The sequence below is a fragment of the Pipistrellus hanaki genome (genome assembly GCF_964339955.1).
Source record: "Pipistrellus hanaki genome assembly, chromosome: 9".
Taxonomy (NCBI): domain Eukaryota; kingdom Metazoa; phylum Chordata; class Mammalia; order Chiroptera; family Vespertilionidae; genus Pipistrellus; species Pipistrellus hanaki.
The window spans coordinates 78,384,568-78,411,199 of NC_140511.1; the positions used below are offsets into that span (position 1 = coordinate 78,384,568).

Below are 26,632 nucleotides of genomic sequence, written 5' to 3' on the forward strand. Positions count from 1 at the left end.
CTGGAACTTGTAGTCCCGACGCCGGAGGGGCCCGCCAGCCCCGCCCGCCCGGCACCCCGGCTCCGCAGGCCCCGCCCACCCGGCACCCCGGCACGCAGGCCCCGCCCACACCGGCACCCCGGTACGCAGGCCCCGCCCACACTGGCCCCGCAGGCCCCGCCCACACCGGCTCCGCAGGCCCCGCCCACATCGGCACCCCGGCCCGCAGGCCCCGCCTATACCGGCTCCGCGGGCCCCGCCCACCCAGCACCCCGGCTTTGCGGGCGCCGAACCCCCCGCCTCGGGGCTGCTCGGCGGAGGCCAGCTTTCCGGTCCGTGAAGACTCCACCCTCGGCCCTGCACGCGGCTCCGGCCCGGCTCTGCCCGAACTCCGGGAGCTAATGCCCCGCCACGCGGGACGTCAGGGCCCCGGCTGGTCTCCCCGCGGGTCCCCTGGGCCCTCCCCACACCCATCCCGCACCCAGTCTCCGGGAGCCCCGGTCGGGCTGCCCTTGGGGAGGTGACAAGGGACGCGAGCAGGTACGTCCGGTTCCGTCCAGCGACTTTCCCGGGCAGGGTCGCCGCCTCCTCTCGGTCGGGGCGGGGAGGGGCGGGCAGGTGAGCGGCTCGGACGGAATCCAGAGCCGCCCGGAGGCAGCGGCACAGAGCGGGATCTGAAGGTGGAAAACTTGAAGTCTGGGTGACGTTTTCCGAGGGAAAATTGGAGTGATTTTTTAAAAATGTTTTCTAGTATTTTACAAAGACCATAAAGATGGATTTTTACATACTTTTATGTCTTTCTATACTACTAATTCTATTTTGTGAATATTTTTATAACAGTTCCAGCTTTGCCCCCCTGGGTTACACTGGCCCCTTGCAGCTTGTTGAGGTGTAAGTTGTAACCAGCATTCAGGTCGAGCCAGTTGCAGACCTGCCCCAGTGCTTAGGCCTCTGGCTCCGGGCGTGGCAATGACCCTGGACCAGGCTGTGGGCGCCATGCTCAAAAGAGGATCAGGTGCTGACTGGTTTGGCTCAGTGGATAGAGCATCCGTCTGCGGACTGAAGGGTCCCAGGTTCGATTCTGGTCAAAAGCTTGTATCTTGGTTGCAGGCACATCCCCAGTAAGGGGTGTGCTGGAGGCAGCTGATTTATGTTTCTCTCTCATTGATGCTTTTAACTCTCCCTTCCTCTCTGTAAAATAAATTATATATATATATTTTATTTTATTTTTTAAGAGGACCACTGGCACACATGACAGTGGGAGGAGGGCAGTGATTGGCCTTGGGAGTGACGGCAGAGAGGGGAGATCAAAAGTCAGGGGCCTGCGTGGCTCCGTGGACAGAGTCAGCCTGCTGACTGAAGAGTCCGGGTTTGATTCCCATCAGGGCGCATGCTGGAGGCAGCCAATCGATGTGTTTCTCTCACATTGATATTTCTCTTTGTCTTCCACTCTCTCTAAAAATCAATGGGAAAATATCCAATGGAAAAATATCCTCAGGTGAAGATTTAAATTAATTATTTTTTAAATATATTTTTTATTGATTTTTTTACAGAGATGGAGAGAGATAGAGAGTTAGAAACACTGGTTAGCTACCTCCTACATGCTCCCCACTGGAGATGTGCCCATAACCACATTGAAACCTGGGACCCTTTAGTCTGAAGGCCAATGCTCTATCCACTGAGCCACACCGGTTAGGGATAATTAGTTCATTTAAAAAAATTTTTTTTAAGTCAGGGGCCAGGAAGGAAGGTCCAAGGGCCTCCAACATGCCAGGACTACCTGCAAGGCCTGTGCCCCCTCCCAGAAAGATCAGTGAGGTGAGATCAGGATGCGGTTCTCAGGCCTCCATGCCCAAGGTCACTCTCCACCTGCCCCTTCTCTCAGAACTCAGCCGTGCAAGATGGCCTTGCCTCCTAGCACACTGTCTGCTTGTTCCACCCCTGCTAACCGGTGTACCTCCCACTCCCGGGCACACACGAGCAGCCAGGACTGGCCCGGGGTCCGCACAGCCTGCGAGGTGGGGCCCAGGCTTCGGTCCAGGTGTGTGGCTCCCATCTGCGGTCTGGGAAGTGATTGCACAGATGTCACCGACTCGGTGCATGGTGTGGGTGACCCTGTGTTCGTTTTCTGTTGCTGCCGTACCAGTTATTGCAAATGGAGTAGCTTAAACAGCACGTCATCTTAGAGTCCTGTAGGATACAAGTCTGACAGGGGCCTCGCGGGCTAACATCAAGGTGTCAGCGGGGATGTGTTCCTTGCTGGGAAGCTGCCTTTTCCAGCGTCCAGAGACCACGCACATTCCTGGGCTTGTCGCCCACATCCTCCAGCTTCAAAGCAGGCGACGGTGCCCCTCTGACCATTCTCCACGGCGGCCCTTCCCTCTGCCTCTCTGGCTAACCTCATTCGTTTTCAAGGACGTTTGTGATTACCTGGGACCCACCAGGGTAACCACTACAACCTTCCTATTGAAAGTCTGCCGAATTCCATCTGCAACCTTAATTTCTCTTTGCAGTCATCCCGATATGCCACGTTAACCAAGTTTGAACTCTGGTCAGGGCACATCAAGAATCAACCAGTAAATGCATGAAATAAGTGGAACAACAAATCAATGTTTCTCTCCCTTTTCCTCTCTCTAAAGGCAATTTTAAAAATTAAATAAAAAACAACAAGCAGACTGTCAAATTGCAGCAGGGAGGGTAGGGAGATCTGGGGGAGATAATAGATCAACCGAAGGACTTATATACATGCATATAAGTACAACCAATGGACACAAAACTCTGGGGAGGGAGGGCATGTATGGGAGGGGGTGGGCAATGGTATATGTACAAAGATAATAATTTAATTAAAAAAAAATTTTTTTAATTAAATAAAATAGCCCTCACTAGTTTGGCTCAGTGGATAGAGGATTGGCCTGAGGACTGAAGGGTCCTGGGTTCGATTCCAGTGAAGGGCACATACATCAGTTGCAGGCTCCATCCTCAGCCCTGGTCCCAGAGCATGTGCAGAGACAACCAATTGATCCATATGTCTCTCACACATCGATGGTTCTCCCTCTGTGTCTCTCCCTCTCCCTCCCACTCTCTAAAAATCAATGAAAAACATCCTCGGGGGAGGATTAACAACAAAAAATAAATAAAATTTAAACATGCCGAGGATCAGGACTTGGTTTGTAGTTTCAGTTGAGAGGCCTGGCCACACACCAGCATGGATGTGGACGGAAGTGTGATTCCCCTGGACCTCGCCTCAGAGAGTTTCAGCCTGACCTCACAGAAAAGGTAAAATGGCCGAAACTGGTTTGGCTCAGTGGATAGAGCGTCGGCTTGGGGACTGAAGGGTCCTGGGTTCGATTCCGGTCAAGGGCATGTACCTTGGTTGCGGGCACATCCCCAGTAATGGGTGTGCAAGAGGAAGCTGATCGATGACTCTCTCTCATCGATGTTTCTAACTCTCTATCCCTCTCTCTTTCCTCTCTGTACAAAATCAATAAAATATAATTTTTAAAAAAGAAAAGAAAGAAAAGGTAAAATGTTGCCGGGTACCAAAGGTGTGTGGGGGAGGGTGGGTGTTATTTCAGGCCAAAGGACCCCCAGAAACACAGGCGTGGGGGTCTGTGGAATGCCAGGTCTTCCGGTGGGGATGCAGCACCAGGCGTTGTCAGTTGAGGAATTTTATTATTGGAGAGGGAGGGGCTTTTGTGAGAGGAAAGCTACCTATTGCTGCTTGTGTTTAAATTAATACTGCTTATTAAGCTTATAAATTAAGAAAAGAACTAGTTTTTCTTACACATGCAAATACAACTTGTAAATCTAGTCTTCTATTTATAAATCTACTAATGTTTGTATAAAAATAAGAGCAACTACTTTCATTTATTCTTTGATAAATATTTAATTAACTCAGTTTCAGTAGATTAAATTCAAAAAATGAATGCCAATTACAAACTTGGGTAATTAAATTCCCTAATAGATTTAAACTACATTGTACAGCGTTGAAATAGCTATTCCTCTCAAACACCTCAAAATCTTAACAGAAGAGCCCTAGCCGGTGTTGCTCAGTGGATAGAGCGTTGGCCTGCGGACTGAAGGGTCAATAAGGATATACACCGAGTGGCCAGATGATGATGATCTCTGAATAAAAAATATATATATTTTTTTATTTCAGAGAGGAAGGGAGAGGGAGAGATAGAAACATCAGTGATGAGAGAGATTTATCGACCAGCTGCCTCCTGCACACCCCACACTGGGGATGGAGCCTGCAACCCGGGTATGTGCCCCGACCGGGAATCAAACTGTGACCTCCTGGTTCCTAGGTCGACGCTCAGCCACTGAGCCGGGCTGCACTGTGGTCAATTCAAACCTGCTTGTCATGTAGCAGTTTCAAGTCTCAAGCCTCAGCCAAGCTCAAGTGTGCAAGAAATACATTTAACATCTCCCAGCTGGAACCGGTTTGGCTCAGTGAATAGAGCGTCGTCTTGGGGACTGACGGGTCCTGGGTTCGATTCCGGTCAAGGGCATGTACCTTAGTTGTGGGCATATCCCCAGTAGGGGGTGTACAAGAGGCAGCTGATCGATGATTCTCATCGATGTTTCTAACTATCTATCTCCCTTCCTCTCTGTACAAAATCAATAAAATATATTTAAAAAAAAAAAAATCTCCCAAACTCAGTCCGGTTTACAGTCGGAGCCAAATAATTTGGAGAGCTGTCCGGTGCATTATAGCATCCCTGGCCTTAGCACACCCAGCCCCGGAGTCATGACAGCCAAAAATGCCTCTGGACATTGCATAATGTCCCCTGTGGGCACAGCATTCCTGGTTGAGAACCACAGCCTTGGGATCCACTCATTCTGACCCCCAACCCCATCCTGCCAGCTGTCAGGATACTTGGTCCCGGTTATGACTGGAGCCCCTTCCCTGTCCAGGGGACCCCCAATTGGGGCAAGAGTGTGTGATGCCGTTAACCTTGGCCAGAGCACCTATCTGCTGTCTGTCCTGGGTGTCGTCGGTGTCCTCTGTGGTCACCTGCGCACAGCAGCTCTCCTCTCACCCTCCACCCCATCGCATCTCTCAGGATAGGCCTGAGAGCCAGGTTGGGGAGTCCCGTGGTCTCTGACCCCCGCCAGCTCAGGGGGCGACACTCCTCCCCGTTCCCAAAGCCAGGAGGCGGCTGCGGGGCTGCGAAGGGCTGTCCACCTGGCAGTGCTTGTTGGTGAGCTGAATGGCTGTGACAGACGGGAGTCAGGACACCTCCAGTGGCCAGCCTGAACACGCCCACGAATGGTGAGGCCACGGGTGAGAGGGGAGCCGAGGGAGAAACAACTTGGGGCAGAATGTCAGGCGCTCCGGTTTGAACGCATTGCGAGGCTGTTGGCCCTCCTGGTGAGGCAGCGAGGAGGCACTGGGTGGACAATCTGCAACTTGGGTGCAAGATCTGAGCGGGAGGTGGAAATGTGGGGGTCACGGAGACCTTATTTATAGCCACCGGACTGCCTGAGCTCACCCCGGGAGGCAGGGTGGATGGCCAGGTCCCCGGCTGGGCTCTGGGCTCCCTGAATAATTTATGGGATAATAATTACCACCGTTTTATTCCTTGAAGCATCTGGCGCAGTGCCTGGCTCTCCATAGAAGTTCGCCGAATTGAGCAGAACTCTATGGCCCTTCATTTCCCACACGTTTTTTCTGCGAGTCGGGGCTCAGATTCTGTCTTAGCCGGAGAGCGGGAGGTTAGAATCATTCAGTTAAATGGGGAATGAAATATTCTTTAGGAATTTCTCAGAATTGGAAGGGAACTTTGCCCTCAAATTCCCACTCCAATAGTAAAATTCTTTTTTATTTATTTTTATTTATTAAATTATTAATAGTAAAATTCTTGTAAAGAAAAAAAAAGAAAAAAAAAGACAGAGCCATGTGAGCAGAAGCCGGGCCGGTGGGCTGCCTTTGTTACTGCTGAGCCCCTGCACGCAGAGCGCCACTCCTAATAAAAGCCGTGTGGGAGGTGAGGCAGGTCACAGAGAGGAACAGCAAAGGAGCCTGGAGACAGGCTGGGGGGGGGGGGGGGGGAGGCTGGGAAAGGCCACCGGAAGGGCCGGCCTGAGGAACAGCAGTGGATTAGCGAGCGTGGTGGTCTGAAGAAAGTGCCCAGAAAGGAAGGGTCTTGTTGACAAATTTATCCGATGAATGAGGCCAAAAGCCTCAGAGCCATCTCCTTCCTTCACGTCTGTGTCCAAGGCATCCGCAGGTCCTGGCGGCTCCTCCAAAGTGCATCTGGACACAATTCTCGGCCCTCCTTTGCTCCCCCTCCCCCCAGCCGCCACCACAGCCCTCCCAGCCCCCCACCCCCCGGCCCTCTTCATCTCACAGCCGCTAGAGGGAGCTGATGAAATGAATTGGATCCTGTCACTCTTCTGCTCAAAATCTGCCGGCATGTCCCACCGTGAACACAGCGGCCTCCCACCTGCAGGACCTGGCCCCTCCTGCCTCTTCCCTGCTCCCTCCACCCCGGCCACCCCAAGGCAGCGGCTGCCCCAGGACCTCAGCACGGCTGTTCCCTCTGCCTGCAACGTCCTTTCCCGGACTTCTCATCTCACCACCCCCCCACCCCCATGGCTTTTCTCAAATGTTAGCTTCGCACGGAGGTTTGCCCTGGCCCCTCACAGCGCCCCTGGCATCCTGACCCCAACACGTTTCTCTCCTGCACTCATGCAGACACACGACACAAACGTTCGTCTCTGCTAACACAGACATCATGAAACCGGATTTGTGTCCGTGTTGTTGACTGCATCACCCCAGTGTCCACAATCACACCTGGCACATGGCAGGGCTTTTGCTGTTTGGGGCCAGTTGCCATGGAACCTTGGCGGCCCACCTCAGCCGGAGATGAGAGGTGACCCGGGCAGAGCTGGGGGCCGGGGTATCCGGCAGGGGGAGCAGCTTGGCTCCCGGAAGGAGAGGTGGTGTGGCTGGAGCTCGGTGCTGGGAGAGGGGGCGGGAAACGCAGGTGCCCAACTAGGCCCTGAGCCCCAATCCAGAGCCTCCAACTGTTCAGCGCCGGACGGAGTTGGCAGCCGCGGGAATCTGCCGTGACTTTGGCCACCATGTCAGGACAGCCCGGCGGTCGAGGAGGCTGTGGAGACGAGCTATGGGCATCGGAGGACAGCACAGCCCCGGGGAGGGAGGGCATTAGCCAAAGGGGACGGCGATCCAGCCGGACCCCGGCCCCTCTCCAGGCCCCGGTGCTCCATGAACTACGCTCAGGTCCGGGCGCAGAAATCGGCATGTCAGCCCATCCTTCCCCCCTAAGCCTCCTGGCGCCTCCCTCGGCGCCTGCTCTGCCTCCGGCAGGTGGGCTGCGGTTCCAGCGCCGCCAGGCCGCCCGCCGGGGTCCGCACCGCTGCGGCCTTTGTGCCTTCACCCCTTTACGTGCAAAGCGGGGACGGGAGCTCCCTTCAGTGGGTGCTGCACTGCCCGGGGGGCTCCCTGGCCCTCGGTGACCAGCCCTTTGCCCCGGAAGTTCGGAGGGTCTCCACGGAGGGGACACGGCGGCCACCGGCCCGGCCAGCGTGAGGCCCCGGGTCTGTCCGAGCCCGGCCGCAGCCCTTCCCGCCACCTGTGCTTCTGAACGTTCGGAACCGGACAGCTGGGATCCGGGTAAGGGCCGCCCCTGACGCTCACCCTCACCACGGGGACCCCCGAGAGCCCGAAGCTCGGGCGAGAGACTGGGGCTCTCTGCGCTGGGGAGGCGCGAGTCATAGGCTAGACCGCAGCGGCCGGAGGCGGGAAGCGGCCCGGAACCCAGGCGCCCCCCACAGGCCTCCGGCCGCCGGAGCCACAGCGGCAGAGCGCGGCTGTCGCTACGGACTCCCACAAACCCCCGCAGCCCCTAGAAGGGCAGCGGTGGGAGCCTATCGGCGCCAAGTGTTGGCAACTCTCCGCCCAATGGGACTTTTTTTTTCCCATCTGAAGGCGTTTCTGTCATGAAGTCTGTCAGCCCAATGGGAAATGTGGAAATTTCCAGAAAGACCAGGACCAATAGGCGCGGTCGGCGCGGCCACGATTAGCGGAGCAAGTAACCAATCGCTGTCCCAGATTTCTGGCCCGCCCTCCAATCGGGCAGACTAAGGTGGGCGGGACCCATTTGGGAGCGCCCAATCCTGAGGCGTCTTGGAGGCAGGGCCAAGGGGATTGCTCCCTGCTGTCCAATGAAAGAGGAGCGAAGGTGATGGGCTAGACTTTCAGCCAATAGTAACGAAGCATAGAAAGCCCTTAGAGGAGCGTGACCAGTGAGCAGACGAGGAAGGGGCGGGATCCGGGGGTCCCGGCAGCTTCTAGTAGGTTCCAGAAGGCGGCGCGTGCGGTTGGGAACGCGGAGCCGACGGAGTCGATTCTACCGGGTTCCTGACTGGGCTATGGAGCAGGTGAAGAAGGAGGGGCGGGCTGAGGCCCGAGGGCCGCTCCGAGACCGGACCAGGCCGGGCCGCGGGCGGAGAGGCCGGGCGGGCACCCGAACGGGGCGGAGGGCCTGGCGGGCGGAGCAGCGGGAAAGGCGAGGGCGTGAGGGCCGCGGCCGGCGGCCGGCGAGCGGTAGAGCGAGGCCGGGCCGCGGGGAGCGCCGGGTCCCCTCAGTGTCGGTCGCCTCCCGACTCGGCGAGGAGAGCTGAGGGGAGACAGTTCGGCGTGAGTCCGGCCCGCCCGCCGCGGCGTGAGGGGCCTGCGTCCGGGCCCCGGAGGCCGCCGGGGAAGGGGCTCTGGGCTAGGCGGGGGGTGGGAGGGATGGAGGTGGGCCAGGGGCTCGGAGGAGGCACCAGGGGTCGGGTCTACACCGGGGAATTCGGCTTCTGGGAGAGAGACGAGAGAAGGCCCGCGGAGGGACCGCCCGGGACTCGGCCACAGTTAACTTGGAGGAAGGCGGGCGGCGGGGTCAGGCCGGCTGGAAGGAGCTGAGGGCCTCGGTAGCCATTGGGGGAGATGGGCTGGTTCTCTGTGTCTGGGAGCCGGGATGGAGGAGCGCGGAGCGAGGGCCTGACGAGCAGCAGGCCGGCCGCCTCGCCCGTGCGGGGAGGGCGGCGCAGCAGAAGTCCTTGGAACGGACGCCCTCCGCCCGGGTTTCCAGCCCCATGTGCGGCCCTCCCCCTCCCGCCTCGTCCCCCCGGTGTGTGATTCCAGAGTAACCGGGGACAGACACTTCGGGAAGGTCGGTTTCTAATTACACAGGCGGAGGGCGTCGCTGTGGAGAATTTAGGTGCCGGAGATGAGCAGCTCGAAGTCAGGGATTTGCCTCTCTGCTCGGCCTTGGGAGGGGGTGGGGGTTGAAGCCGGTTGTGTCCGATGCCTGCCTTCCATCCTCAGAGGCCTGAAGGTTGTGCAAGGCCCACGGAGGTTGTGTTCCGTTGGAAGCTGCCATGGAGCTGTAAGGATTGATCGGGGGGGGGGGGGGGGGGGGGGGGTGTGTGGAACGGCTCGTTTTTGGGGTGATGTCAGAGCCGAGCCTTTTGCTGTAGGATAGCCATTGTTCCTTGGGTCAAATCTGGAGTCTCTGCTAAATTAAAACAGGAAAATTAAAGCGGAATGGAGACGTTTAACTTTGTTCACCCTGGTGATAATTAAATTCTGTCTGGGAATAAGATTTCTGGAATGAGAAGCACATCATTCTGTTAAATTTTAAAAAGTTTTATTTTGCCCTAGCTGGTTTGGCTCAGTGGATAGAGCGTCAACCTGCGGACTCAAGGGTCGTGGGTTCGATTCCAGTCAAGGGCACATGCCCTGGTTGCAGGCTTCTGGGGCGTGCAGTGTGGGGCGTGCAGGAGGCAGCCCATCAATGATTCTCTTTCATCATTGATGTTTCTATCTTCCTATCCCTCTCTTCCTCTCTGAAATCGATAAAAATGTTTTTTTAAGTTTTCTTTTTCCTGCGTTTACCAAAGTAAAATGAGCTTTTGGGGGGGGGGGGGAATAAAATCACGCTGCCATTTACAGAAGTTTATGTACAGGTAGAATGTAAATGAATGCCTGACTAAACGTGGGATTACAAATATACCCTGGCTATTGTGCAAATGGCTTTTTTTTTTTTTTTAATCTTTTTTTATTGGTATGTGCCCTGACCAGGGATCAAACCCACAACCTTGGCATATTAGAAGGATGTTCTAAACAACTGAGCTACCCAGCCAGGGCTTGACCTGGCATTTTAGTTCCAGGTGTTAGAACCTATTGTCTGGCTTAGTTCAGTGGCTGGACTCAGTGGGTGAGCGTGGACCTGAGAACCAGGAGGTCACTTCGATTCCCTGTCCGGACACAGACCCAGGGTGCAGGCTCTATACCCAGTGTGGGTTTGCAGGAGGCAGCCAATCAATTCTCTCATTGATGTTTCCATCTCTCTTTCCCTTCCTCTCTGAACTCAATAAAAATGTTTGTTTTAAATAAAATCTATTGTCTGAAACCCGCTCCTAAAAATAAATGTGACTTCTCCACCTTTTTTCATTTTCAACTTTGAGGTACACATATCAATTTTAGGGAAATTTGAGTGTCCAAAATTGTATTAAATAAGTAACTACCTTTCAAATAAATTCTAGTGATACTCTTTTTACATTTAACCCAGTACATACATACAACCATTTAATACATTTAACAAAACAGTACTTAATGCTATGTGGACTACATGATGGTATTTTCTGTTCTACTTGATCTTTTCAAGTGCTGATCATGACCTATAAACTTTATTTCCTGGCTGACTACATTTGGAAAATGATGGTGTATAGAATAGGCAATAACCTCACTGAGCTGCTCCTAGCTACTTCTTGTTACTCGTTGAGTTGAGGTTTTTAACTTTTGGCTTCCATCCTGGGTTCTAATATTTTCGTCTCTTGTTTACTTAAATTTAGTGGTCTCCTGCCTTTTTTCACTTTGAAATTCTCTAAGTTCCTTCTGATGGAGGTTCCCATATGGTGTGCCTCAGAGTTCCAAAATCATTTCCCCTAACAGAATTCTTCATTGCATCCGTACACCAGGTCATGGTGGGTGATGGGTGAAAAGAAAGAATGATGCAGTGATGAAGGACAGCTTTAGCTCAGTGGATGTGTTTCATTTAAGGTGCAGTCCTCCCTTTCTTTTAGGAAAACCCCCTTTCCGTAGGCCCCTGCTCTGAAAGCCAAGGCCCGCTCACTCATTGAAACCTTTAATGACCTCCTGCTCCTTCCATTCTGGATGTGTGAGAGGAGGGGATTCAACTGCCAGTAGTGTTTTTATCCTCTTCGTAACATATTAATATTTAAGATGGCAAAAACTGATTTGGGGCTGGCTTTACCTGTTAAAGAACAAAGCATTCATCTACCGTGTGGTGGTATAATGCCACACTGTCAGTGGAAATGTGTGGGTTTTTCTGATCAGGGAGAGCATCTCGGGGCTCCTGGAGAACCTCCTAAAGCCTCTAGTGCACACTCCTCCGCCTCCTTCCTAGTGGCCTCTTCCTGTGCCGAGTGGCCAGGCCTGTGCTCAGTTCATCGTTGGGACTCGGGAAATCTGCAACTGAATTGGTTTTTACATGACAGCGACTCAGGAGTACCTGAGTGGCTCCATCAGCTCCAAGTAGAGACTCAGAAGAGTGGCTAGAGTTCTTACCAAACCACCTGGGAGCCAGTGGAGAGCAATGTGTCAGGCTTCTACATGGTGGTTTTTCTCTTGCTGGGAAGTAAAAATGAATTAATCTATGAGTTCTCTCTTCTGATCTCTAAAGTAACCTTTTGTTTGTAACTGCAGCAAAGAATGAGCATCACCTAAGCATTGGGACTAAATGCACATTGTGCTCCTTTCCTCCTCAGGTAAATGAGCTAAAAGAGAAGGGCAATAAGGCCCTGAGTGCCGGCAACATCAACGATGCGTTGCAATGCTATTCCGAAGCAATTAAGTTAGATCCCCACAACCACGTGCTCTACAGCAACCGCTCAGCAGCCTACGCCAAGAAAGGAGACTACCAGAAGGCCTACGAAGATGGTTGCAAAACTGTTGACTTGAAGCCTGACTGGGGCAAGGTAAGCTGTGGTTGAGTTGGGGTTCTTTGGGCTCCCCAGAAATGCTTTTTGGGGTGCAGTTCTTAAGTATCATGCCCTCCTGTCCTGGTTCATTGCTAGCCCAATAGACTAGTATAGTAGTTTATTACCCATTTAAAGTATATTCCTCAGAGTAATAGCATATTTCATCACATCTATTGAGGTACTATCAATTGTTAAGACATATCTTATTTTTTTGAACTACTGAGAAAGAAAATGCTGCCTAAGACACTGGCAACACTTGATCATAAGATGAATTGGGCCCTAACGGGTTTGGCTCAGTGGATAGAGCCTCAGCCTGCAGACTGAAGAAGGGTTCCAGGTTGGATTCCTGTCAAGGGCATGTACTTTGATTGCAGGCTCGATCCCCAATAGGGGGCATGCAGGAGGCAGCTGATTGGTGTTTCTCTCTCATCAGTGTTTCTAACTCTATCCTTCTCCCCTTTTCTCTGTAAAAATCAATAAAATACTTTAAAAAAAAAAAAAGAAGAAGAATTGGACCGAAACTGGTTTGACTCAGTAGATAGAGCATTGGTCTGCGGACTGAAAGGTCCCGGGTTCGATTCCGGTCAAGGGCATGTACCTTGGTTGCGGGCACATCCCCAGTAGGGGGTATGCAGGAGGCAGCTGGTCCATGTTTCTCCCTCATCGATGTTTCTAGCTCTCTCCCTTCCTCTCTGTAAAAAAATCAATAAAATATATATATTTTTTAAAAGATGAATTGGGTGGATAAGGTGTGCCTCTTTAATAGTTGGCTGGATTCTTAGTGTCCATCATGGCATTATATCCTGCTCCTCTTCCTGGTTTTTGCTTTTGTTTGTTTTTCCTTCACGTGAATGCCCATTTTGTTCCATGAAATGTGAAATAGATTCATATATTCCTTTGAATTCACCTTTTGGATTTACCTCTGAGTCGTGCATCTCTTGTTTGTTTATTTGCCTTTTTGTGTGTGTGTGGTTTTTTTTTTATATTTTTATTGATTTCAGAGAGGAAGGGAGAAGGAGAGAGAAATAGAAACATCAGTGATGAGAGAGAATCATTGATTGCCGCCTCATACAAGACCAACACTGGGGATCAAGCTCACAACCTGGGCATGGGCCCCGACTGAGAATTGGACTGTGACTTCCTGGTTCATAGGTTGATGCCCAACCACTAAACCATGCCAGCTGAGCTGGTCATGCATCTTTTTTAAAAAAACCTCATCGAGGATATTTTTTCATTGATTTTTACAGAGAGGGAAAGACAGAAATATCAATGTGAGAGAAACACATCTATTGGTTGCTCCTGTACGGACCCTGATTAGGGCCCAAGCTGGGGAGAAGCCTGCAACCAAGGTATGTGCCCTTGATCCACAGGCCAATGCTCTATCCATTGAGCAAAACAGGCTAAGGCTGGTCATGCATCGCAGCAGGGATACATTCTGAGAACTAAGTCATTAGATGCACCCACACAAACCTAGAGGGTCAGGCCTGCACAGCTAGGCTATATGTCTAGCCCAGGGGTCAACAAACCATGACTCAAAGGCCGCATGTGGCTCTTTGGCCCCTTGAGTGTGGCTCTTCCACAAAATACCATGTACGGTGAGATTGAAACTTCATGTCCCATGCGCAGAAGTTGATTTTTGGCCTGGGTGAGTCTCATTTTGAAGTAGGGGTGTCGGTTGCATGTGGCTCACGAGCCGCAGTTTGCCGACCACTGGTCTAGCCTATACTCCTAGGCTACAAACCTACTGTACCAAATACTCTAGATATCGGTAACGGAATGGAAAAAATAAAAAATGGTGCATGTGTACAGGGCATTTCCCACAGATAGAGCCTGCAGGAGTGGAAGTTGCTCAGAGTGAGTCAGTGTATGAAGGTGAAGGCCTAGGACCTCCTGTCCACCACTGTAGATTTTATATACACTGTTCACTTAGGCTATATTCAATTTACTTAAGAAATAGCAAAATAGCAAAACATTGCCCTACCACTTTAGGATGACTACAGTGTCACTAGGTGATAGGAATTTTTTAACTATTAGAATTTATGAGACCAATGTCATAGATGCAGTTCGTCATTAACCATAATGTTTTTATGTGGCCCATGATTGAATTTTGTGTCTGCCTGTGCTGATTTAAGGGCTATTCTCGAAAAGCAGCAGCTCTTGAGTTCTTGAACCGATTTGAAGAAGCCAAGCAAACCTATGAGGAGGGTTTAAAACATGAAGCAAATAACCCCCAGCTCAAAGAGGGCTTACAGAATGTGGAGGCTCGATTGGCAGGTGAGCGCCATGTACATTGTCACTTTCCCTTTTTTTCGATCATTATCTTTAAAGAGGGATTGATTTTGAGGCTTTCCCCCCTGAAATGTCAGTAAGCTGTAGGGGCATAGTAACGAGTGAACCGATGCTCTTTCCTTTGTTTGGAACAGAGAGGAAATTCATGAACCCTTTCAACATGCCCAATCTATACCAGAAGTTGGAGGGTGACCCCAGGACAAGGGCACTGCTCAATGATCCTTCCTACCGGACGCTGATAGAGCAACTGCGGAGCAAGCCATCTGATCTGGGCACGTAAGTTCAGGCAGCATGGTTTATCTATGCGAGTGGAAGTGAACTTGCTGTTTTCTTCCTGCATCCTATGGGAAGGGTTCCCTCGATCCCACTGCAGGATTTCTGCCTTTGCTTTTTCTCCCAACGAGCAGTAGGAGGTGTTGGTTTTTCATTTGTTTATTTCTAGAAAGGGTTGTAGAGCATAAAGCAGTTTAATCTGGAATGTTCATTCTAACCCTCACATGCCTCTTCACTGCTCTCCTACAACTCTGATCTGGCACCATCTACATCTCCTTTCCATAGATGTAAGCCCTGCTGTTTCTGTTGGTATATCAAAGTGGAAACTCAAGGTTAAAAAGAATGTCAGGCCCTGGCCAGTGTTGCTCAGTTGGTTGGGTGTCGTTCCATGCGCCGAAAGGTTGCTAATTCCATTCCCAGTCAGGGGCATGCAGGAGGCAGATGATGGATGTCTCGCTCTCACATGGATGTTACTCTCTTCCTCACCCTTCCTCTCTCTAAAAGTCAAAATAATATTTATTTTTAAAGAAAAAGATCAACCTATGAACTAGGAGGTAACAGTTCGATTCCCGGTCAGGGTACATGCCTGAGTTACAGGCTTGATCCCCAGTGTGGGGCATGCAGAAGGCAGCCAATCAATGGTTCTCTCTCATCATTGATGTTTCCATCTTTCTCTCCCTCTCCCTCCCTCTCTGAAATCAATAAAGGTATATTTGAAAAAGAATGTAAGGTGTAAAGATCTCTAAATCTTACACTGGTGTGTCTCTGAATTCCTCTGACTTCTGAAGTCATATGAAGTATACATGTAACAAATTTCTATATCTGCTGACTCAAGAAATAAATCTACCTCTGTTACCTCATTATTTTTTTTGAAATATTTTTCTTTATTGACTTCAGGAAGCAAGGGAGAAAGAGAAACAGTGATGAGAATCATTGATTGGCTGCCTCCTGCTCACCTCCTACTGGGGATCCTAGCCCACAACCCAGGCATGTGCCCTTGGCTAGAATTGAACCTGGGACCCTTCAGTCTGCAAACTGACGCTCTATTCTCTGAGCCAAGCTGGCTATGGCTCTGTTACTTTATTTTAGATGTATTTGTGAAGGGTTGAATACTGGTATTTTCCAGTTGTAACTCATAAGTGAAGAATCTAGCAATCTTTTGATGGGTGAGAACTTTTGTATACAGTAGTCTGAGCTTTAGCCGTAAGTAATAACTTAAAGATCAGTTGTGGGGAAGAATGGTGGTTACTTTTCCCTTTCTTTTGTACCAGGAAATTGCAAGATCCCCGGATCATGACTACTCTCAGCGTCCTCCTGGGATTTGATCTGGGCAGTATGGAAGATGAGGATGAAGTTGCTACACCTCCACCACCACCTCCTCCCAAAAAGGAGACCAAACCAGAGCCGATGGAAGAGGATCTTCCAGAGAACAAGAAGCAGGTCTCGTTTTTCCTCTCATTGCTCTCATACAATTGTAAACAGCCAGTCAGCGTAGGTGTGTCAGGTGGGAACGTCTGTAGACCTTGGGTGGCTGTATGTTTTGAGTGCTTAGTGTGTGCTAAGCTTAAAGTTGTTGGTGTCTCTCTCTCTTTTTTTAAAACATTTATTTTTTAAATATATTTTATTGATTTTTTTACAGAGAGGAAGAGAGAGGGACAGAGAGCTAGAAACATCGCTGCCTCTTGCACAACCCCTACTGGGGATATGCCTGCAACCAAGGTACATGACCTTGACCGGAATCGAACCTGGGACCTTTTGGTTCGCAGGCCGACGCTCTATTCATTGAGCCAAACCGGTTTCGGCTTTTTTTTTTTTTTTTTTTTTTTGTATTTATTGATTTCAGAGAGGAAAGTAGAGAGAGATAGAAAAACCAATGATGAGAGAGAACCACTGATTGGCTGTCTCCCGCACCAAGTCTGCAACCTGGGCATGTGCCCTTGGCCAGAATTGAACCTGGGACCCTTCAGGCCACAGGCCAACACTATCCACTGAGCCAAACAGGCGAGGGCTAAAGTGGTGCATCTCTTAAGAGGTACAAGTGACTTCATAGGAATCGTGTATCTCTAAGACTATGGCCGTGGGAGCTCGCTACCCTTTCATAGCCCACAGCCACTGTGGTTCTGCCGGTTTGAATGTTGACCAGGGCAGGCCGGTGAAGTTGTGAGTGATCCTTGTCCTTGCCATGATCCAGAAGAATGTTGTCTCTGTCAATGCTTAGGCTTCTGCTTCTTTGTTCTGGTTGAACAGAGTGTGTAATTAAAGGTTGTCCACTTAGCTGCACTGTCTTCAGAGCAGGAGGCAAGTGCTTAAGTGATTTTATTTCCCTTCTTGTAAATGAGAACAGCAGGTTGTTGCCAGATTTAGCATCTTCCAGTGGGTAAGCATTGGTTGTTTGAGGTGTCTCAGAGCTGGAAAAAAGGCCCTACAGAGTGGGTGGTAGTGAGCTATACTGAAGACTCCTGCCACCAGCACAGCCCTTTCTAATCCTCTCACCACCCCATCTGCTGCTGTTTCCGACAACTGAGCCCTGAGGCAGCCACACACACAAACTGAACTTGGTGCGGCCTCTCGCAGTCCAACCTGATACACACTGCTGTCCTCTTTGAAGGTGATTCAAGTTGAATGGCTTTCCTCTTCCCTGAAGAGGCCCTCTGTTTTCTGACAAAGATCCGGATCGTAGGTGGAAAAGGGACTTTCAGAGGAAGCAGAGATGAAACTAACCTGTCATTTGAACGGCTAGTACTTCACTGTTTCAAACCTGTAGCTGGCTGATGAGGCCTTGGGTGTGAAGAGCCTGCTTCCATAGACGTGATAGTAGCAGGTACTCTCAGTGCCTGGGGCGTGTCACAGGCTCTTGGCTGTTTGCCGTCTTGGTTAGATTTGCTAGACACTGACTTCTTTCATACCTCATGTAGGCCCTGAAAGAAAAGGAATTGGGAAATGAGGCCTACAAGAAGAAAGACTTTGACACCGCCTTGAAGCACTACGACAGAGCCAGGGACCTGGACCCCACCAACATGACTTACATGACCAATCAAGCAGGTGAGGCCCAGGAAGAGGGGCAGGTGAGTTGTTAGGCGGACTCAGGGAGAGGGCAAGGGCTGACTCTTCCTTCTCAACCCTCCTGCCTGCAGCTGTGTACTTCGAAAAGGGCGACTACAGTAAATGCCGGGAGCTTTGTGAGAAGGCCATTGAAGTGGGCCGAGAAAACCGGGAAGACTATCGACAGATCGCCAGGTATGCTTGACCTTCTGGAGTGCCTTGAGTGGTTCAGAGGTTTGAATGTCCACGATTTAAATGGACTCCATGGGGAGAAGGGCTGCTGGCCACGGAACGTGTGGTCTGTTGTCCGATATCTGTCAGCACAGGCTGGAAAGGAGGCCGAGAGAGAGAAGACAAAAGGTGCCGAGGGGCACGGTGCCTGAGCAGTGGGCTTGTTTCTGTTGTACATGTGTGTTCTCTGCAGGGGCTGGCTTTGTGTCTGCTCTCCCCTTAGCACATTCTTTTTCCTCGTGTCTTTGTCAGAGCTTACGCGCGGATTGGCAATTCCTACTTCAAAGAAGAAAAATACAAGGATGCCATCCATTTCTACAACAAGTCTCTGGCAGAGCACCGAACACCAGATGTGCTCAAGAAATGCCAGCAGGTGGGTGGGAAGAAGGACTGTATTGTTATCTCTTAATCTGTTATTTTATGTATTGTCACTTAATAATGAACCTTAATTTTTTAAAGTAGTGTGTCTAGTCGTATTATATGATGCTGCCCTATTAACGGTATATAACTTATTATTTTTCTTATATACCCCAAGTGTTTGGTATTATGCCAGTTGTCATAAATTATGTAGGAGGGAGACCGTATTCACAGAAATACTAGACAACAATTACTCGTGCTATTAACACATGCACCATTTTCCTATGGGGCGTATGTTTGTACCAAGTGTATGTAAGTGTCATTCTGTTTCACAGCAAAGTTTGAAAATGAGGCTATAAAATTCTTAAAAATTAAATCTTGCCAGCAGTACGCTTTGAAAATTAAAATTCTAACCTGGCTTTTTAAGCCCAATATTTATGTTTCTAAGAATTTAAGTGACTCTTCCAAGAATTATGTTTTCTTAGGCAGAGAAAATCTTAAAGGAGCAAGAGCGGCTGGCCTACATAAACCCTGACCTGGCTTTGGAGGAGAAGAACAAAGGCAATGAATGTTTCCAGAAAGGTATCTGCAGCCCGGATGGTGGCCCTTTGGCTGAGGGTGGTGTGAACGTGCCTCTGGGCCTCGGCTGACTGCAGGGAAATGTGCCCTGGTGGGGAAGGTGGCTGTGTGCATTTCTTTTCAGTCTCTTGTCCTTATTCAGGGGACTATCCCCAAGCCATGAAGCATTATACAGAAGCTATCAAACGGAACCCAAAAGATGCCAAATTGTACAGCAATCGAGCTGCCTGCTACACCAAACTCCTGGAGTTTCAGCTGGCGCTCAAGGTAAGAGGGTCTCTAGAGTGGCCAATTTTGTGACCTGAATATAGGAATGTGTGTGTTCTTTTCACGCTTTTCCTCAACATCAGCTTGTTCTTGTTTTGATTATAGATTCAAGATGGTGGTGGTGCATGTGTGAGGTTTGTGAATACAGGGTTGGGCAAAAGTAAGTTTACAGTTAGTATGCGAAACACAGTTCTTGTATTATTTATTAATTACTGTATTATTCTCAAACAACTGTTAACCTGCTTTTGCCCATCCCCTAAGGACCTCTTTCTTTTTTTCTTTTTTCTTTTTTTTTAATATATTTTATTGATTTTTTACAGAGAGGAAGGGAGAGAGATAGAGAGTTAGAAACATCAATGAGAGAGAGTCATTGATCAGCTGCCTCTTGCACACCCCCTACTGGGGATATGCCCGCAACCAAGGTACATGCCCTTGACCGGAATCGAACCCGGGACCCTTCAGTCCCCAAGCCGACGCTCTATCCATTGAGCCAAACCGGTCCCGGCAGGACCTCTTTCTTTTCGGTCCTGCCCGTGTTGTTAGTGATTGGGAGAATTTGGGGAAGTGGATCCTTTCCCACCTAACCTGGCCTGATCTTTTATCTCCCCCTAACCCTTCCTCACATTTGTTTTTGTTTCGTTTTGCCTTTTTTTTTTTTTTTAACATTTGAGTGTACAATTTATTTTTCCCCCCTCGGTGTTGAGTGTACAATTTAGTCGCATCAAGTACATTCATATTGTTGTGCAGCCTTCACCACCATCCATTACCAACCTTCTATCCTCCCAAACTGAAATCCTGCATCCTTCCCATTGTCCTTCCCCCGGCTCCTGGCAGTCACTGTTCTACTTCCTGTCTATGAATGTGGCCATGTAACTGGAACCAAACAGTATTTGTTGTTTTGTGTATGGTTTCATTTCACTTAGCATCATGTCTCCAAGGTTCATGTTATAAAATATATCAGCATCTCTGTCCTCTTTAAGGCTGAACACTGTTTCATTGTAAGCATATGCCACCTTTTGTTTATCCATTTATCTGTTGATACATGTTTCCATTTTTGGCTATTGTGAGTAATGCTCTCATGAATATGAGTGTACACTATCTGTTCAAGCTCCTAGTTTCAGTTCTTTCGTATTTAACAGCGGAAGTGCTGGATCATAGGACAGTTCTTTGTTTTGTATGTTTTTAGAACTGTCATATTTTCCACAGCAGCTTTACCATTCTTGACTTTTTGATGATTAGCTGAGCAGGTCTGCTGTTGTCAGGCACGTTGAGAATAGCTATTTGAATACGTTCGCCACTTGGAGCAATTACTCACCATTGCTGTCTTGAGCAGAACTACTCTGTGCCTCTTGGCTATTTGTAACTTCTCTAGGAGACAGTCTGGGAACATTTGGTGGGCAGGTGAAAAAATGTGGTCTGTCTGGAAACACCCGCGTCCATGATGGTTTGGTTTTGCTGCCATTATCTTCTGGATCTGTGCCGAGAGAGCAGCATCTGTGAGGTGGAGCAGCCCTTTCCCCCTGGGGCAGACGGAAGGGAAGAATGAATGGATTTACTTCTGGTTTTAAAGTTTCTTTGTGAAAAGAGGAGGAATTAGACCTAGCTGTGCAAACTACACTGTGTGGCACATCCTATTTTACATAATTTTATATTTTGGAGATGTTTCAAACAAAAATACACAGAATACCTGTGTATTCAACAATAAGTATTGATACATTTTTGCTGATCCATTTGTAAAAGGAAATTGTATGCATTTTGCCAGTTGACCTCCAAATTCTTGACCTATCCATTGTTTGTCCTGAAATGACTTTCCCCATCCAGCCACAATATTATTGGCACCTGGTGATAACGAAACTAAGGCTTCAGTGCCATCTGCTCTGTATCTATATTCAGATTTGTCTACTTGTCTGAAAATACGTTTTAAAGTTTTAGTTTCTAAGCTCCATACTTTTCATCTGGTTGTCATGTTCTCTTTAGTTTCTCAAACTAGAAGCTTCCCCACTTTTGGATTTTTGTTTCTTTTTGTATGTGTATTTTTTGTTTTGCTTTCTAATCCTCACCTGAGGATATTTTTTCCATTGATTTTTATTTCTTTATTTTTATTGATTTCAGAGGAAGGGAGAGGGCTAGAGAGAGAGAAACATCAATCCTGAGAGAGAACCATTGCTTGGCTGCCTCCTGCACATCCCACACTGGGGATTGAGCCTGCAACCTGAGCATGTGCCCTGACCAGGAATCAAACCGTGACCTCGTGGTTTCGGTCGATGTTCACCACTGAGTCACACCAGCTGGGCCCATTGATTTTTTGGGGGGGCGGGGAGGGCCGAGAGAAACAGCGATGTGAGAGACACAAAGCGATTAGCTGCCTCCCACACACATCCCAACCAGGATCAGGGAGTGAACCTGCAACCCAGATACATGTCTTAACTGGGAATTGAACTCATTACCCTTTGGTGCATGGCTGACACTCTAACCCAGGGGTCTTCAAACTACGGCCCGCGGGCCACATGTGGCCTGCAGAGGAGTCTGATCCGGCCCGCCAGGTTTTTTGGGCAGTGAGCGCAGCCGAGGTGTTACAGTAGGAATTAGTAGTTCATATAGTCCGGCCCTCCAGCTCTCTGAGGGACCGTGATCTGGCCCCCACTTTAAAAAGTTTGAGGACCCCTGCTCTAACCATTGAAACAGCCAGGGCTGTGTGTGTGTGTGTGTGTGTGTGTATGTGTGTGTGTGTGTCTGTTTAGTCATCAGCCTTTTGAAAAGTCCAGACCACTTGGATAGGATAGTCCCTAACCTGGAGTTGTCCCTTTCGGTGTTGCTTACTGACTCCTCTAATCTCCTTTTGCTGTGGCCACTAATAAATCCACCCAGTTGCTGGGTTTAACAGGAGCACTGGAAGCAAAAGTAGAATCCTTTGTAAGGGCTCTGCTGATGGGTCAGTTTGTCACTACAAAGGAGCAGTCTGCCTTGAAGCAGCTCATGGGAAGGAATGAGCCTAATTCCTCTGCCTCTTCTTCCTAGGACTGTGAGGAATGTATCCAGCTGGAGCCATCCTTCAGTAAGTGCCTTTATGCTGCCTCTGCCCATCCCTTTGTCCTGGGCAAAGATTGGAAGGCAAGAGTGCCTGTTTGTCCTCGCAGCTGTAGCATTTAGCAGCTGGCATCCCGGGTGGGAGAAGCAGCCTGGGAGCTGCATTTGGATAAGGCCTCACCCTTCCCGTTTCTGTCTGCAGTTAAGGGCTACACACGGAAAGCAGCCGCCCTAGAAGCAATGAAGGACTACACAAAAGCTATGGACGTCTACCAGAAGGCCCTGGAGCTGGACTCCAACTGTAAGGTGGGCTCTTCCGGCTCTCCCTGCCCCCACTTCTCCTCCTCGTGGTCCTTCACTGACCCTTGCCTCTCACCTGATTGTGTGTGTGTGTTGCCTCTCATCTTGGACCTCCTGAAGCAGTGAGGTAGGTTGTGCTAACACCCTTCCCCTTGGCTCTGCTGGAGTGCAGGAGGCAGCAGATGGTTACCAGCGCTGCATGATGGCCCAGTACAACCGACACGACAGCCCCGAAGATGTGAAGCGACGGGCCATGGCCGACCCTGAGGTGCAGCAGATCATGAGCGACCCAGCCATGCGGCTCATCCTGGAGCAGATGCAGAAGGACCCTCAGGCACTTAGCGAGTGAGTGGAGTCGGGGAGGTGGCCTTGCAGGATAAAGCAGTGGCAGTGCGTGAGGTGGGACGCATGTGATCAGCCTGAGTAGGGTATTTATTGTGTGATTCTTCCTTGAAATTTTAAAGTTGGCAGTTTGAAGGTGGACTAGAAGGCTTCATCTGCATGTTAGTCGTGGTAGCTTAAATCGTTCATTGGAAAGACCGATTTTGTTGGGACGAATGGTCTCCGTTTAAAGCTGTCCCATAAAGTAGAGCAGCTGGTTGTTTTGACTGCATAGCAGTGAAGCCTCTGCCTTTCTCCTGCCAGAACTTGTCCCTAACGGCCTCCCGTTGTGCCTCCTAGGGGTGTGCCCTGGGGCTGCTCCAAGAACAAGTAAGACCTCTCTTACGCTAAGTCTCATTTCAAGCTTTGCCTCTTCCTCCTTAGACACTTGAAGAATCCTGTAATAGCACAGAAGATCCAGAAGCTGATGGATGTGGGCCTGATCGCAATTCGGTGATGACTTGCTCCTCATCCCTCTTCCCTCTGTCCTCGTGTGGAAAGAGGAGCTGGACCGCAGCAAGCAGCACGGAGCAGAAGGGAGAGAAGGGGGAAGCCAGCAGCTTCTCTATATTTATACAGACCTGTGCAGAAGACACAGAGACTCGTGCCCACATTACTCTATAGCCGCCGCCTCGGGACCGCCCAGCACACGCATGGTCCCTTCCGCTGCCCTCGAGTTCCATGTCTCTGTCCCCTGTTCCCAGTCGCTGTCTCAGCTGCTCATAGTTGGTTATTTTTTATTTGGGGCAGTGGGCATGAAGGGGAAGGGGAGGGTATTTTTCCCGACCTCAGGTCCCAACTGTCTTCACGTTGTTAACTCCGAGTTTCCTTCTCCAATAAAACAAGCCAGTCAGGCATGGTTATACCTTGTGGTGTCCGTGAGTCATTTTTCTGCCAAAAGACTTTAAAGTGGGCCCTGGCGGGGCAGCTCAGTTGGTTAGAGCATCATCCTGATGGACCAAGATGGCAGGTTTGATCCCTGGTCGGGGCACATACAAGAATCAACCAATGAGCCGAAACTGGTTTGGCTCAGTGGTGGAGCGTTGGTCTGCGGACTGAGGGGTCCCAGGTTCGATTCCCGTCAAGGGCATGTGCATGGGTTGCGGGCACATCCCCGATGGGGGGTGTGCAGGAGGCAGCTGGGCAATGTTTCTCTCTCATCGACATTTCTGGCTCTCTATCCCTCTCTCCTCCTCTCTATAAAAAATCAATAAAATATATTTAAAAAAAAAAAAAAGAATCAACCAATGAGCCATGGCCTGCTGGGCTCTGGATAGTGTCAGCCTTTGGACTGAAGGGCCCCAAGTTCAATTCTAGTTAAGGGCACATGTTCAGGCTCTGAGTTCAATCCCCAGTAGGGGGCATGCAGGAGGCAGTAGATAAGTGATTCTCATCAATGTTTCTCCCTCTTCCTCTCTGAAATAAAAATATATTTAAAAAATAAACCTGCCGAAACCGGTTTGGCTCAATGGATAGAGCGTCGGCTTGGGGACTGAAAGGTCCCGTGTTCGATTCCGGTCAGGGGCATGTACCTTGGTTGCGGGCATATCCCCAGTAGGGGGTGTGCAAGAGGCAGCTGATCGATGACTCATCGATGTTTCTAACTCTATCTCTCTCCCTTCCTCTCTGTACAAAATCAAATATATTAAAAAAATAAAAAATAAAAGAACCTATCTTCTATACTAATAAAAGGGTAATATGCTAATTAAACCAAGAGACCTTGCGGGCAAAGCCATGGTGGCAGGGTCAAGGCAGAGGCGGTTAGGGGCAATCAGGCCAGGAGGGAAGGGCAGTTGGGGGTGATCAGGCCAGGGGGGGGCGGTTTGAGGGGTAGCAGTTGGGCAGTGAGGGGGGTCAGCCTGGGGATGAGCAGGCCAGTGAGGGGGGGTCAGCTGGGGGCTGGCAGGTGGGCAGTTAGGAGTCTGCTGTCCTGGATTGTGAGAGGGCTGTCCGACTGCCGTTTTAGGTCCAATCCTACATTAGGCCTAAACTGGACATCCCCTGAGGGGTCCCAGATTGGAGAGAGAGGGTGCAGGCCAGGTTGAGGGACAATTACCACCCCTTCCCACCCCCCACCCCCATTTCATGTACCAGGCCATTAGTGGATAAATAAGTGGAATAAATCAACATATAAAAACCAATCACTAAAAGTCTTTAAGTGGCTGTTCTCCAGGGGTCAACCTGGATGGGGAGAGGTGTCTGAGAGGACCAGGGCCTTTTCTAACGGGTCTGTGAGCTCGCCTTGGTCCCGCTGCTTTGCCGAGGTGCTCGCTAGGTGGCGCTGTCCCTCAGTGAACAGCTGAAAGGGAGCTTGGAGTCGCCCTCCTCAGGGGCCAGGTTCAGACAAACTCAGAAGCTGTCGGTTCTTCACACGCTTCAGCTCAAAACCAGACGCCAGCTCCACCCAGAGAACACGATTCCACCGAGAACCGAACTGCTTCCATTGCAGGAGGCTCTGGAGAGATCAGATCCGTCAGCAGCTGCATGGTTTAAGTTTTGCTTTTCGTTTTTTATGTTTATTGGTTTTAGGAGCAGAAGGGAGATGGGGAGAGGGATAGTAACATCAATGATGCGTCCAGCTAGCATGGTTCGGTGGTTAAGCATCAACCTATAAACGAGGAGGTTCAATTCCTGATCAGGGCACATGCCCAGGTTTCAGGCTTGATCCCCGGTAGGGGGTGTGCAGGAGGCAGCCTATCCAAGATTCTCATCATTAATGTTTCTTTTTTGGGGGGTGAGGGGGTTAAAGGAGCCTTTATTAGGATGTCGAAGCAATGTGTTCAGAGGCAGCCCTATGAAATAAGGATTTTAAGTTAAGTCCCTAACTGCATGGACAGGAAAACCACGGCAGGAGCTGAAGTGGGGAGCGACGTACCCTGTCTCCACGTCAACACATGCATGTGCACACACATGGGACACCTTCACATGTGCTCGGAGCTGGCTCTGTGTGCAGCTCACACATGACATCTGCCATCATTGATGTTTCTAGCTCTCCCTCTTCCTCTCTGAAACCAATAAAAATATATTTTAAAAAAATAACTCACGCCAAAACCGGTTTGGCTCAGTGGATAGAGTGTCAGCCTCCGGACTGAAGGGTCCCAGGTTCGATTCCGGTCAAGGGCATGTACCTTGGTGCAGGAGCCAGCTGATCAGTATTTCTCTCTCATCGATGTTTCTAACTCTATCCCTCTCCCTTCCTCTCTGAAAAAAATCAATAAAATATGTTTAAAAAAAAAATAGGTGGAGATGCACCTTTAAAAAAAATAAATAACTCAATGCTCTCAACTGGGCTTAAAGTAGTAGGTTTTGGTGACACTTGTCCATGGTCACAGCAAACTCTCTCTAAAACCCTCTTGGCCTGGGACTGCTTCTGGGCAGGAGTAAAACTTCCTCTTTTGCTCCAAGAGCAGCTTTCTGGGCTAGGAACCGCTGAGGCCAGCAGCTGGCTGTACTTCCTGCTGCCTGACTTTGCATAAACTGGCTTTCCCCTGGGAGTCCCCGCGGCCCTCCTCCCCGCTCCCCACCTGGGCGGCAGCTCAGAACGCCTGTCCACAGGGAGTCTGCATCTTGGGTGCTCCTCTCCCTGCAGGTGCAGCCTCCTCCAGCCCTCAGTCAGAGGCCGAGTTCCGGCAGCACAGCCGGCTCTCCCAGCACGCCCATCCCAGGGCAGGGCTGGGCGGGAAGAGGCTGGGCCAGGATCACCCTGAGATCACCTTTGAGGAGTGAGCCTCCGGGTACTGGTGGGAGGAGGAGTGACAGGTGTGAGCACCTGGGCGGGGAGGTTGTGAATGATGGGCCGGCTGTCCAGCTGTTTCCCAGAGCAGCTCTGAGATGGACACGTGTGGAAACAGAGGCCCTTAGTGGGGACAGGAAAGGCTTCAGGAAGCTG

At 50.2% G+C, this 26,632-nt stretch overlaps 1 protein-coding gene across 1 annotated transcript; it reads left to right on the forward strand.

Annotated features, from left to right (window-relative positions):
• Nucleotides 1-8,253: 8,253 nt before the first annotated feature.
• STIP1 (stress induced phosphoprotein 1) lies at nucleotides 8,254-23,608 on the forward strand. Its single transcript, XM_084895886.1, has 14 exons — nucleotides 8,254-8,388; nucleotides 11,785-11,994; nucleotides 14,130-14,271; nucleotides 14,421-14,562; nucleotides 15,831-15,999; nucleotides 17,475-17,601; nucleotides 17,694-17,796; nucleotides 18,085-18,205; nucleotides 18,675-18,771; nucleotides 18,911-19,035; nucleotides 22,054-22,090; nucleotides 22,265-22,368; nucleotides 22,535-22,707; nucleotides 23,128-23,608. The coding sequence occupies exons 1-14, from the start codon at nucleotides 8,380-8,382 to the stop codon at nucleotides 23,198-23,200; spliced, it is 1,632 nt and encodes a 543-aa protein (XP_084752012.1). The 5' UTR covers nucleotides 8,254-8,379; the 3' UTR covers nucleotides 23,201-23,608.
• The last annotated feature ends 3,024 nt before the right edge of the window (nucleotides 23,609-26,632 follow it).

What these genes read in the sequence shown, in the direction of transcription:
- STIP1 (XM_084895886.1), top strand. An exon ending in TGCTCAAGAAATGCCAGCAG is followed by an intron (nt 18,206 to 18,674) that starts GTGGGTGGGAAG and finishes ATGTTTTCTTAG; the next exon opens with GCAGAGAAAATCTTAAAGGA. An exon ending in GACCCTCAGGCACTTAGCGA is followed by an intron (nt 22,708 to 23,127) that starts GTGAGTGGAGTC and finishes CTTCCTCCTTAG; the next exon opens with ACACTTGAAGAATCCTGTAA.